The sequence below is a fragment of the Phycodurus eques genome, chromosome 23, assembly GCF_024500275.1.
Source record: "Phycodurus eques isolate BA_2022a chromosome 23, UOR_Pequ_1.1, whole genome shotgun sequence".
Classification (NCBI taxonomy): Eukaryota; Metazoa; Chordata; class Actinopteri; order Syngnathiformes; family Syngnathidae; genus Phycodurus; species Phycodurus eques.
Genome location: NC_084547.1, coordinates 2129771 through 2142940, shown reverse-complemented (window position 1 = coordinate 2142940; position 13170 = coordinate 2129771). Strand labels below are relative to the sequence as shown.

Sequence of the window (13170 nt, the reverse complement as noted above, 5' to 3'; positions counted from 1 at the left end):
ACGCTGAGAAAGAAGGGAGCCATCGGAGGGGAGCGTGGTCAACTAAACACAAGAGAAGCGGATGCCTTCACCCGAGGCTGCAGACGCGTGACGCATTTGCGCATTGTGTGCAGCGGGGAGGACAGCGAGGCCGCAGTGTTTCATTACCGACCGAGGCCCAAATAAAATACTGATGCGAGCTCACTTTACTTGTTTTTTCTTTTTTTTGGGGGGGGGGGGGGGGGAGGACAATGTGTCATGCAGAGGCCTCGCTCACAATGCATTTTGTGAAAGGCCAGCCCGATATGACTGCAGTGTTTCCACTGTTATTAGCACGACACCGAGACTTGCTGGATTGCCATTTAAGAAACACACTTGTCAGTGCACATAGCAAACTAAATGTTGATACTGTATCATCTCGCCAAATGTAATTAACTTGACGTTACAGCTGCTTCGAAAGCCGTGATGTTGGTGTACACCAAGTCCAATGTGTTCTCTCTCCCCACTGCCAGCGTTGCCAAGACAACAATGGAAATGTCGTTGGTTGCAATTACATCTCACCTTATTGGAAATGCAATAGTACAATAACTATTTCAATTACTTTCACTTATATATAGTATTTTTTCTTAATTTTGAATAAATGCACCAACAGGACCCTTGGATGTCCCCCCCCCCCCCCCAAAAAAAAAATAAAGTGAATTAAAACCATACATTATTTTGGAATTATTTTCCATGTTATTTACATAAATAATAAAATAACAAAACATGATGAAACAATACATTTTGCTTGCATTACATACACGCGCGCACACACACACACACACACAGTCAGCATGTGGACAACATGATACCATGATGACCTAATGACAACTGCGCATAATGTAGACAATATCGCTTCATTTGGCGGACCAGATAAGCGAATCCACACAATAAAAGTCCCAAATTATAAGAATGAAACTGTTCAAAAGTCAGTGTTGTTTTATGTGTTCAAAAGTGTAACTATGAGTCTATAATCTTTTCAAAATCTCAGACAAACTAATAGATTGCACCACAAGGTCACATTTGGGAAAAAAAATCTCATGTTTGAGACTTCGGCAGAATGGCACATGACCAGAGAGAGCCAATCACAAGCGTCAGCTTTAGGAGTAGGAAGGGGTATGAAAATACATTTGTGGCGATTTTTCTAACTAAAATTGTTATCATGGAAATTTCCAAAAGCAACTACATTTTAATTACAACATTTTCTCCATGTAATGGATGACAATTACCGGTACATAATTTTTCGAATTAAATTATGTCATCTCATTACATGTACTGACTTACTCCCCAACACTGCCCACTGGTAGCAAAGTCGACATCGGCAGAAAACAGAAGAACTTCATGTTAGAAGGGAAATAAGTGTAAACAGAAAAAAATAATCACAGGCATGAATTGATGTATAAAATTTATTTACAAACATCTTTACAGCCAAGGTTTGTGTCAAAGATAGTTGTAGTAAAACTACTTGAATTGTACAGATGCGATCCATTTATACTCTCTACACTCACAAAATATATTTTTTTAAAAACAGAAAAACAGCGCTGGGCTCATTGTCGATGAGCACATTTGGAATTCTCCCCCTAGGAAAATAACAGAGCTGCTCAAGCTTTGCAAAATATAGATTCCTCTGCAGTCTGCATATCGTTACAGGCACTCTGCATCTCGGCCCCTACCCAAGCAAAGGCAGACTTTTCTTTTTTTCCTAGCGGATCTTTTATACAAAAGTGACCGGTGACGGTTAAGTACAACTCAAAGGCAGCCAAGGACAAAGTATTGTGAGCGGATCAATAAATTACTTTTTTTTTTTCTTTTCTTTGTGTGTGTGTGGGTGGGGGGGGGGGGGGCATAATGATGGGGGACAGGTGCCACTTAGGAGAAAGGTTCAACTAAGTGAATTTATTTGCAGCAAATGTTTATCTTGGCACAGGAAAGCCTCTTCAGACTGTACCATAAATCAGCCAGAAGCCGTCCCGCCGCTCTTGATGAATAGCGTGTCTCAGTAATGGTCGCATTCAGCACTTTACTCACCCGGTAGCGGGGCCCCAACAGACCAGACAAAAATAGAAGGCTCTCTGACGCCTTCTAGTGTTCACCTCACACTATTGCTCAAGCAGTCAACTTTGTCTTCACAGTACCAGTTTAGCTTATAGAGTGTTTTGCATTTGTTTTTGTTTTTTGTTGCCAAAAGCACCACTGGTATTCCCAGTCGGGTATTATTGTGCATGTAAACAACATAGAGGTCACTATCGCAGGATAAAAAAATAAACAACAACTGGATTACCCTGAAAGCACAAAGAGATGCATCAATCTCACCTTTTTGTGACTTTGAATGAGTTGAGGAACATCAGCGCTCCCGCCGCTGACCAAGAGTCCGATAATTACAATCATCTGGGCGTCTACGCGTGACACGAGAGACATGGTCTCCTACGGTTGTCGTTAGTGACCAAACTAATGGTGATGAATCTTTCCTGCTGTCGCCTCATCAAACAGATGCACATCTGACGCTGAAGAGGAAATCCAGGTTTGCCGCCGACCACTCCAGCGCATGTCAAGTAATGACAGCATGTGCCGTCTTTCGGGGAGCAGACCTGAGCTCTGTATCATCTGTATCCTCAACCTCTGTGGACCAAGGTGAAGGTCAGACGGGCAGATGAGAGAGAGAGAGAGAGAGAGAGAGAGAGAGCGAGAGACAGGCCGGGATCAAGAAGAGGGGAGGCAGAGGGCGCTGGAGGAAGAGGCCAAGGTGCACAACGGCGTGGGGGGAGCGTAGTAGGCGGGGTCGGTGAAGGGGAAGAGGAAAAGGAGAAAGAGGAGGACCCCCAGCAGGTAACAGGAGAGGACAGCGTGACGGTGGGGGTGCTCCAGGGCCGCGCTGATGGCAGGGAAACCCATGTAGTTACAGAACGAGTGGCAGAGCACCGGGCCCACCAGGTGACCTGGAAACACAGGAGACGAAGAACCCACAAGAGGATGTAAACTCGCGCCCTTCTTGCCAAGATGAAGAAACGTGCTTCCAGGCTCCCCCTGCAGGCGTGATGCGTCATTTACATGTAACCCACTTTATTCCAGGGGCTTCCCCTCATTGTTCTGTTTCTCCACACGGTTCCAAAAGTGAAGAATCGGAGTGGCTTCCGAGCAATATCATTAAGCATGTATAAATGGGCTTTGTGTCCAGTCCAAAACTGTCACTTCCGACCGTCTTGCTGGGTCGTCTGTTTAGCCACGACAACGCTCGCTGCGGCGACCCCTGAGGGGGCAAGCCCAAAATTGCAACAGGCTAACTGCTAACACACGTTGTGTTCCCAGCACTGTAGCACCTTTGCTCAGGTTTGCAGAGCCAGTGGAAATGTCTGATTTGGCCTTTTTATTTACCTTTGTCTGTAAAATACTATATAAACACATTTTGCATACTTTCTTTGTCAGTGTCAGACCAATCTGGATGTAACACTGTCTTGACTGGTCCATCTAACATGGTTGATCTAGTGTCACCATGGCAATGGTAGAAAAGCCAGTGGTGTGCCAATACTGAAAACCTCTTACCTGTTCTCATCAAGATGAAGGCTGTGTAGGCGCCGAACACCGCCGTGTAGGAGAACTGGAACACTGTGGTCGGATGAGACAAAACCTTCACCGTTATTTTCGTCCATTCCCGGAGGAGGAAGAGGAGGAGAATCCGCCGAACGTGACACACAAACACTCACCTGCCGAGAGGAAGATTCCCGACAGCGTCCCCTGCCGGAAACGCAGCAGCTCGATCACGTGGTGGAAGTGAGCTGCAAGACAACAACGCGTCACAGCAATCTGAAGAGAACTCTTCCGCCGTCTTCTTGGCGAAACTCACCCACTCCAAAGAAGAGCGGGCAGGTGAGGATGGCGGCGGCCGGGCCGACGCAGGGCACCAACATGGGCAGCATGCAGGCCCTGAACACCAGCTCCTCTGTCAACGGCGCCACCACCTGGTTCCTCAACCACCGCATGTCGCTGAAACACACCATCCAGAAGCACGGGTCTGCAAGAGACCAGCATCCAAACTTAACATGCCAAGTTCCAGGAGAAAAAGTCACACGAGCCAACTCACCAAAGGCCACCCGGATGCCATCCACGAAGCTCCAGGGACAGTCCATAGCCAACTGCGTCAAGGGGCCCAGAAACAGGACCTACAGTGCATCATGCAACCGTACCATCGTTAAGTCCAAGAACGGGGACCGTTTTCACTCCCTCTGGTGTCTTACCATGGTGAGCAGCAGAGGAAGGACGACTGCGGGTACAAAGCCTTCAAAGCGGATCCCCATGATCGGCAGTAACGATGGCACTGTCTGGAGGCGCACACGCACGACGTGCTAGTGAAGAATCCCGCTGAGCAATTGTCACGCTCTATGTTAGATACGCTCACCTTGATGCCTGTGAATTCCCTCCATGCCCACACAAAAAGAGGCGCCATGCCAGAGACGATCAACACGCTGGTGAAGCGCCGCTTGATGACAGCCGGGTGATCCCTGACAGTTGAAGCGCAAGAAATAAGACATTAAGAAAGGAAATCCACCTGTTGCAACAGTAGAGGGGCAAGCAGCACATAGAAGACGGCTACAAATAATTAACAAGTGGTGAATTCATGAATTTATTTCAATATGGGATAAAGTGACAAATGACATCACAGCAGGGTTAAGACATCACAAACGAGACAAAAACATAATTTGGAAAAACATTCCCCCGCCTCCATGTTTGTGCACTCGGAGGACATTTTAAGATCATCGGCCGCAATAAGTCAGTCTGTGCCCCTTTTTTCTACGACCTACCTGGGCAGCTCACTCCTCCACACGTACAAACTTCCAACGTAAGAGCAAGCGAGCAGCAGACAGGACAACACCGACACGAAAGCGACGCACAAAGAGCCGCCATTGTCGTGTTCGTCATCGTCTGTCATGACCACTGGCTGAGAAAAAGGCAAAAGCAAAAAAATGAGCTCAGCTGGGAGGCGAAATGGAACATTGAACTTGATCAATTAAACACCGGAGTGGACCCGCAAAGCGTACATGAGCGACGTTTCTACACTTGAGTTCACGTTGCTAGCCTAGCTTAATTGCTACGGTATCGGGCGCATGATGACTGCGTCACCAGTCTTCTTCCTTGTCCTCTTCGCTTCGAGCTTTCGGCAACAGTGCTACCTGCTGGCCATATGTATACACGGCAAAAATAACATTTATTAGTTCATGAGCTCGTCATAGCTATTTTCGGAAATGGAGATTACATTAAATTATACTTCGGATAAAACCGTGAGAAGGATTAAAAGCAACGTTTTGGCATCATATCACTTCCAATAAAGAGTAAAGTGTTGGAAACAGCATATGCTATCATCGATCTGAAATTAATAAAAATAATAAGCCTTTTGAGCGACATATGAAAGTGCAAAAATGACAATTGAATTGCAAAAAAAAAAAAAATCATCAGAAATAACAAATGTGCTTTAAATTAACAATTCTATGTCCTCATTGATGTGGGGACGCTGATCAGGTTCATGATTTCTCACAATGATTTAACATGGTCGGAAACAGAAAAAAAAAAAATTACAAAAATAAAATATATATTTCTATAACTCTTTGCAACTGGTTATATTTTCAAATAATCACTTCTACGAGGAAATCACAATGTCCTTGGCCCAATTTCCAAGGTCTACTTGAAAAGCAAATTGTCTAACATGGAGATTAATACAATCATTTGGATACAGGGATTTACCAGGTTATTTGAACGTTACACCAGCCTCTCTCAGCGCGAGAGCGAGCGAGCGAGAGAGATAGACTCTTCGTGATCCTTTTTCCTGACGTGGTCTGTCAGGACTCCGCCCCCCCCCCCTCCCAAAAAAACAAACAAAAACAAAACACAAGGAAGAATTACAAAGCGGTTTCCGAGCTCCGTTGGAAGACCTCAACGGGTACGTGACGTGTTTTTTTTGGGTTTTTTTTTTTTTTTTTTTGGGTTTGGTGCTCAGCTGAGGGCGTCAATGAAAAGCAAATGGCAGCCCAGCGGCGGCCTGTCATCTGCTTTCTGCCCGACCATTCATGTCGCATTCATGTCTTGTCGCATCCGGGATTGCTGCTGCTGCTCTTGATTATTATTATTATTATTATTTTGGGTGTGCGTGATGATGTTTTCTGGAAACGGACCCCCCTCCACCACCACCACCACCTTCTTGTGCGCGTGCGCGCGTACAAAAACAAAAGGCAGCATCTGCACTGGTTTAGTCAAATCCAGAAGATTTGTGACGGCATTGAACGCCCCATGTTCTCTTTCAAAGGCGTTGATGGCCTGATTGATCAGGTGACTTCATCCTCCTCCTCATCCTCGCATGTTTATAAAGCAAGGAGGTGGAGGACGAATTGAAGGATAAAATGTTTAAAAAAAAAAAAAAGAACAATTTGCATTGGTTTAGTTGACCTGTTGTTGCAGCCTAACATTGCATTCGGATGAATGGATAATTGGGGGGGGGGGGGGGAGTATATTTATTAGGAGCTGTGCTCGCATCCGTCTTACTGGGACAACAGCTATCAAAGAACTCCACTGACACACAGGAAGAAAGCTCACATAAAAAGATGCGAGGCTGCATTTGGATGTCACGATTCGTGCAGAGTTGCCGAAAAAAAGACGAATAAAAGAAGGAAAATGCGCTTTTCAGTCACTGAGGAGGATCATTGATGATGATGTCATTGATGAATGGACAACAAGACATTTGGAGCATTTTTTCCATGTCCTACTAGTGCGCTGATTTGTCCATGGACTGTACTAGTACTCCCTTTGTCCTCAAATATCAGACAATTCAGCACACTAGTAACATTTTTCCCACTACTAGTCCCAGTTTTGACCTCCTAGTAGAACCTTAATATAGTTACTGTATCTTAAGGTCTATGTACTCGTGTGCTCTTCTTTGGCCTCACTAGGAGGACAACACTGGCTTACTAGAACAACTTACTAGTGAGGCAAAAATGTGCATGAGTTGACAACTGTGTGCTACTTGTACAAGTTAACACCCAGCACTTCACTCGTAATACCAGTAGTGCACAGATGTCAACTAGTGTCATTATTATTCGCTAACATTTAGTAGTCCAACGAGTTCGCCCGAGTCGTTTTACTTGTGTGCTGAATATTCCATTCACTAGTACGCCTTGTCCTCACTAGTAAGACAATTCAGCACACTAGCATGACAAGGGCACACTAGTCAAACAACTACATGTTACTAGTGAGGCAAAACTGTACACTCGTTGACAACTGCGGGCACAGAGTACAAGTTACATAAAATTATACGCGTTAACGTCTAGCACTGCACTAGTAGTGCACAGATATCAACTAATGTATAGTTTTGCCACACTAGTAAAACAGTTTCTCAATCAGTGCTACTCTTTCTCTACTCGTGCTACTCTTTCTACTAGTGCACAGAAATGTCCTACAAAAGTGGAAAAAAATGTCGCTAGTAACACTAGCACACCATAGTTATTTTATAGTGCGTTGAATTGTCTTACTAGTGAGGACCAAGAGTGCACTAGTACATGGACTTGAAGCTCAAACATGGCATAATCACTCAAATGTCTTTCCATATGTATAGTAGTGGAAAAAACATCACTAGTGCACCAGTTTTTGTTCTACAAGTGTGCTGAACTGTCCGAGTAGTGAGGAGAAAGAGTGTCCTAGTACATGGCAAATTCAACGCACTAGTAGGATATGGAATAAATGATCAAACGCCTTGCGAAAGGTGCCAACTGGGGCGTACGAACGTGCCGTATTCAGCGAGGTGACGCTAGTACCTCGACGACAGCGCCTCGGGCCTAAACGAAGAACCACAGTACGGTCCGGTACTTGAAAGTTAACAGAGCGTCACGGCGAAGCGAGAGTTGTGTGGGAGGCGCGGAAGCACACTTCATCTTACATAACGTGGAACAGACGCACGCACGCTATTCAACGCGAACGCTTTTTAGAATTCCATTTACAGTCGGGAGACGAAATCAATGAAACGGTGCCATGCCGTGTGTCACAAGGCTGCAGAGTACATCTCGATCTCCATCTTTTGATTAGTGACGAAAGAGGATGATGTTGCGCTTCCGAGCGCCTCGATGGTCTCCTCTTCCTTTGTCTTCCTTCTTTTGTCCTCTTCCTTGCCACCCTTGAGATGTGACTGTGGCTTGATTAATAAAAAAAAAAAAAAAAAAAAAAAAAGCGTGGCAATCCATCACTCTGCCACGCTGTCGCCGTTGTACGCATGCTCGCGCAAGTCGAGCCCCGGATCACGCCTCCCCTTCCTCGGGCTTCGCCCTCTCCATTCGTGTTTTCCTGGGGAGACGAGCGTCACCTTTCCGTGCCCTTCATCCTCCCTCCTCTTCCTCAAGCAGATGGCATTTCCGGACTCATCCTGGAAAATAGCACGATGGCAGCTCCATGAAGGAAGGCCTCTCCGGGCTCATCCTTTAGCCGCCGCTAATGAAATGGCCTCCGGCTGCCCGACATCCGTCATCTGACGGTGGAGATGTTCTCCCGTCTTCCTCATCCAGTCGAACCCAATGAGAGGTCACCTTTAGCCGCGTATGAGGTTTAATGACTTTTCACGGTCACGTTTCGACAGTGTGTTGCTTTAAGGCTGAACTGGAGAGCGTGATGACCATCTAATCCGCTGACAGGGAAAAATAAAGCATCGAACTCTATGTTCGATGTGTCATTGAAGACAGGGTTGACTGTTCACTATGGGGGTCCCGTTGCTTTGGTAGAGTAGAGATGCACGGCAGATAAAACGCTAATGTGCTTTTCTGACTAACTGTGTGCCCCTCCTCCCCAGCAGCAATCCCCAGGGGTGGCCAGTGGGCATGGTTTTGGAGGGTAGCTCCGAGGCGCTGTGTCCCCCCCCATCTCTGGAGCTGCGCCCGTCCTGCAACAAGAGCCAGCCCTCGCCTCCCCTGGGCTCCAGCTCTCGGCTTCCGGACGGAGTCTTTCCTGAAGACAGGGAGCCCGTCACGTACGGCGAGCTCATCGTCTTGGGGTGAGACGCCGAAATGACACTTTTGCCGGAAGTGACTCCATGATACCATTAGTGACGTTTGCCCTCTGATTAGGTTACACTCCGCTGATGCGGTTAACTTGTTCACAGTCCTATTCAATTGAATGACATCCAAACAAGGAGGATTTATATTTGTTGTCTGTTTAGCCCAAGAAAACTGTCGTGACAGAGATGAGTGTCATCTTTACATCTACATATTAACTGGTCTAATGGAAGCATGTACAGAATGAACAACAAAGGTCCCAGGTTTGACCCCTGGAGAACCCCACAGACCATAGCTGTTTTAATCAAAACAATAAAGGTCATTTTGACATAACCAAGCATTAGAGTTAGAAGTGTGAGAGATTTGTTTGACGACAACTTTTGGTTTATTGGCGCGTCGTGTGATTACCGGCCACGCCCTTTTTTTTTGTGCAAACATCCATCCAACTGGAGGTTCTCGTCACGGAAGCGAATGCAGAAAAGCTGAAAGCAATTCAGCATGGTCACAGGGTTGATTTTTCTGAGTATGAATGACATGCGTGCGAGGTTAGGTCAAGTGTATTGTGGGAACTAATAGCTTTTGCAATACTTTGCAGGCACAATGGCTCTCTGGCCAGCGGGGACAAAGGTCGCAGGAGGAGTCGCCTGGCCCTTTATAAGAGACCAAAAGCCAACGGGGTCAAACCTGACGTCATCCACAACATCTCAACACCTCTTGTGTCCAAGGTGACAAAAAAAAATTCAACAACTTCAAAAAGAAAATTCAACAACTTCATTTTCACAAAGGGTTAGCGTTAGGGTGCTTTGGCTCGATAAAACACTGACCTGGACAATGTCTTCTTGCTGTTGCTTTCCTTGGCAGGCACTCAGCAACAAAAGCCAGCACAGCATCTCGTACACACTCTCTCGCAGCCACTCTGTCATTGTGGAGTACACGCATGACACAAACACAGACATGTTTCAGGTGAGTAGGACACACTCGCAATGCATCATGGGAGTCCACACGTCGTGTTTGCTCGTCTTCCGTCAGATCGGCCGCTCCACCGAGAGCATGATCGACTTTGTGGTGACGGACACCTCTGGCGGAGGCGGGGGCAGCGGTTGCGCCGCCGGGGAGGGGGTCGGAGGTCAGTCGGCGCAGAGCACCATCTCCCGGTACGCCTGCCGAATCCTGTGCGAGCGCAGCGCCCCCTACACGGCCCGCATCTATGCCGCCGGCTTTGACTCTTCGAAAAACATCTTCCTGGGGGTGAGTGAGGCTTTGTCACGGTGGCCTCCCCAGGCTCTCGTAGCCGTAGCAGCTGGAGCGATTGCAACTCAAGAGTTGACCAGTGTGATGACGGTTGATGGTTTCCAGGTGTACCTAAATGAAGTGAGCGCTACAAATTGAAATGAATGTAGAGAGCATGATGGTACAGATTTGGATAACAATAATGGAGCAACACATGTATACAGACAATCTAACAACACTCAGTCATATATTCTTTGTCCTCTGTGAAAAATGACTTAATTTTACAGCATCTTACTGAATCCTCATTTGTGTCTGCATGGCTGTATTATACTTCCCCCCGGTGGGCAAGACACACACACACACACACTAGACAAAACTGCAATGAAGCGATCAGGCTGCAAAAAGTGTAAGTGTAGTCATGTAATTACTGTATGTTTCTATAAAGTATATTATTATCATCTTATTTTCTTTATTAAAACACTATTTCTTTGTTTTTTGGGGGCGCGGGGGGAGGCAAGAATGGATTATTGCCGTTTTCATTCACCGAATATAAAATTAGGGCCTTGACGCCATCTTCAGATCACTTGGATTTCTGCTATACGCGCGGTCCTTGAACATTCTATTTCACTGAGCTCTCCAGGCAGCAACATTTCAAAGTGAATTCATCTTTTTAGACCAAATTTGACATCTTGGCGAAATAATCCTGTTTTCATAGAAAACGACATTTGAAAATGAACAGGGAACACAAATCATGCTATTTTACCGTCCTGGTGTAACAAGACGACTGGTCGTGCTGTTGAATTTAGGACAGCTGTGGCATGAGGGTGACTTTGGGTGCCGCCGTCATACATTTGCTCAAAATGTGACACGTTCGGTGCTGAGAGCCACCCAGAACTAATAATAGCTTCCCTCAAATCAGCATGACTTCACCCCATGCATCATTCATCAGAACTGCTTCGCACGCGGACGAGCCTCGCCTTTTAATTGTACGCGTTAACCCGTAACATCGTTTTGGTCCGTGAACTGCAGCTTTTCAGCAAAATCTTTTGCATTCCGTCAGCGCTCATTTGCCTTCATCATGCTTTTTCTCGGGAATGAGTTTATTCTTAGGCGTGGGTGAACCTGTTTGGATGAGTCACTACAGCACTGGACTAAATATAGCAGCACCCACCTGACATCCACCTCCGCCATCCTCCCTCTGGGCCTCCCCATGTTTCCTCCTCACCTTGACGGCCGTCTCCTCCTCCCTTCTCCCCGCAGGAGCGCGCCGCCAAGTGGAGGACGTCGGACGGCCTGATGGACGGCCTGACCACCAACGGCGTGCTGGTCATGCACCCGGCGGGCGAGTTTGTCTCTGAGTCGGCTCCGGGAGTCTGGAGGGAAATCTCCGTCTGTGGCAACGTCTTTGCCCTGAGGGAGACCCGATCAGCACAGCAGAGGGGAAAGTTGGTACGGTGTTGATAATTGCTGAAAACATGCAAAGAATGAGAACTATTTAGCACTCAATTGTGGAAATATAAGGTTGAAGTACTTTTCTCCTTTGCATTTTTCCTGACTAAAATATTTCCCTTCGGATTAGAGCGCCTCGTTGTCAGCTGCGAGTGCACGCACGTCACAGAGAGAAAGATGGAATCATTTTTACAAAGTCGGACTTGACATCTCGTCTTTGTACAGGGTCTTTGGGCATTTCTACGCCAAGGTTGCCGTCTTGGAGCACCTTTTGGGTGGTAGGGTTAGGGTCAGTGTGCTTCTGCTGCACCAGTTTTCCTCACTCGTAACATGTAGTCATCCTAGCATGCCAAAGTCGTTTTACTAGTGCGGACAAAGAGCATAGAATAGGATAGCTATGGAAGAAATGTTCCAACGTCTTTCCGTTTGTGATGCCGATGTTCCCCGTTGCAGGTGGACAACGAGTCCAACACCCTCCAGGACGGCTCTCTGATCGACCTGTGCGGGGCCACGCTGCTGTGGCGGACCCCCGGCGGACTGCGCCACACGCCCACCCTCAAACAGCTGGAGTCCCTGCGCCAGGAGCTGAACGCCGCTCGGCCCCAGTGCCCCGTGGGCTTCAACACGCTGGCCTTCCCCAGCCTGGCGCAGCGCGAGATCGTGGACAAAAAGCAGCCGTGGGTGTACGTCAACTGCGGCCACGTCCACGGCTACCACAACTGGGGCTACCGCAAGGAGAAAAGCCCCGCCGGCCACGGGGGCACGGCCCCGGCGGCCACCGGGGAGAGAGAGTGCCCCATGTGCAGGCGGGTGGGCCCCTACGTGCCGCTGTGGCTGGGCTGCGAGGGGGGTTTGTATCTGGACGCGGGGGCGCCCACTCACGCCTTCTGCCCCTGCGGTCACGTTTGCTCCCAAAAGACGGCGGTGGGATGGAGTCAGATCCCGCTACCCCACGGGACGCACGCCTTTCACGCCGCCTGCCCGTTCTGCGGGACCTGGTTGACGGGCGAGCAAGGCCACATCAAACTCATCTTCCAGGGCCCCGTCGACTGAAGCAAAGTTAGGATCTTAACCTAATGGGAAGGGCACTCCGACGGACAGGAAAGTGGAAGCCCAGATCGAGGCGGCACGTGGTACATCATGTGTATATGCAGAATTTGTAAATAAATTGTGTTGACATGAGCGCGATGCTGATTCGTTTGTCGCTGACTTGTCCACTAAATGACAATGTCAAGTTTCGCGAGGTTGTACCCCCCTCCCCCTCATGCTAAAAATAACTCAAGGTCAGCGGCACCCAGTCATCAGGAGGACAAGAGAGGAACTGAAGAATCACACAAACTTGGAAAAAAATAAATACAAAAATACTATGACTTCACAAACGTGCACTCATCTCAATTATCTGTTTATATTTGGGTACACTGTAAGAGAGAGATTGGGCTCCGACCTTTGCAGTTAC

The 13170-nt window shown here is 47.5% G+C and overlaps 2 protein-coding genes across 4 annotated transcripts; one reads left to right on the top strand and one right to left on the bottom strand.

Moving 5' to 3' along the window:
- Window positions 1-1402: 1402 nt before the first annotated feature.
- On the bottom strand, window positions 1403-5145 carry rce1a (Ras converting CAAX endopeptidase 1a). Its single transcript, XM_061669377.1, has 8 exons — window positions 4815-5145; window positions 4412-4514; window positions 4251-4334; window positions 4097-4175; window positions 3860-4027; window positions 3720-3791; window positions 3559-3621; window positions 1403-2954 (listed from the first exon to the last, which is right to left on the bottom strand). Exons 1-8 carry the CDS (start codon window positions 4940-4942, stop codon window positions 2719-2721), a joined length of 933 nt encoding a protein of 310 aa, XP_061525361.1. The 5' UTR covers window positions 4943-5145; the 3' UTR covers window positions 1403-2718.
- Window positions 5146-5860: 715 nt separating this feature from the next.
- Window positions 5861-12896, top strand: peli3 (pellino E3 ubiquitin protein ligase family member 3). 3 transcript variants are annotated; one of them, XM_061669369.1, is made up of 7 exons: window positions 5861-5947; window positions 8834-9034; window positions 9631-9760; window positions 9897-9998; window positions 10065-10283; window positions 11526-11714; window positions 12168-12896. In XM_061669369.1, the coding sequence occupies exons 2-7, from the start codon at window positions 8862-8864 to the stop codon at window positions 12765-12767; spliced, it is 1413 nt and encodes a 470-aa protein (XP_061525353.1). In that variant the 5' UTR covers window positions 5861-5947; window positions 8834-8861; the 3' UTR covers window positions 12768-12896. The 3 variants fall into 3 exon arrangements, with proteins under 3 accessions (XP_061525353.1, XP_061525352.1, XP_061525354.1); XM_061669368.1 differs by having other exon boundaries at window positions 5866-5947; window positions 8837-9034; XM_061669370.1 differs by lacking the exon at window positions 5861-5947 and adding an exon at window positions 6524-7655 and having other exon boundaries at window positions 9003-9034.
- Window positions 12897-13170: the final 274 nt, after the last annotated feature.

What these genes read in the sequence shown, in the direction of transcription:
- peli3 (XM_061669369.1), top strand. Translation starts at nt 8,862, where the DNA reads ATGGTTTTGGAGGGTAGCTCCGAGGCGCTGTGTCCCCCCCCATCTCTG. An exon ending in CGAAAAACATCTTCCTGGGG is followed by an intron (nt 10,284 to 11,525) that starts GTGAGTGAGGCT and finishes TTCTCCCCGCAG; the next exon opens with GAGCGCGCCGCCAAGTGGAG. An exon ending in CACAGCAGAGGGGAAAGTTG is followed by an intron (nt 11,715 to 12,167) that starts GTACGGTGTTGA and finishes TCCCCGTTGCAG; the next exon opens with GTGGACAACGAGTCCAACAC.
- rce1a (XM_061669377.1), bottom strand. Translation starts at nt 4,942, where the DNA reads ATGACAGACGATGACGAACACGACAATGGCGGCTCTTTGTGCGTCGCT. An exon ending in TTCCTCTGCTGCTCACCATG is followed by an intron (nt 4,176 to 4,250) that starts GTAAGACACCAG and finishes GATGCACTGTAG; the next exon opens with GTCCTGTTTCTGGGCCCCTT. An exon ending in CTTCATCTTGATGAGAACAG is followed by an intron (nt 2,955 to 3,558) that starts GTAAGAGGTTTT and finishes CTGTGTTTCCAG; the next exon opens with GTCACCTGGTGGGCCCGGTG.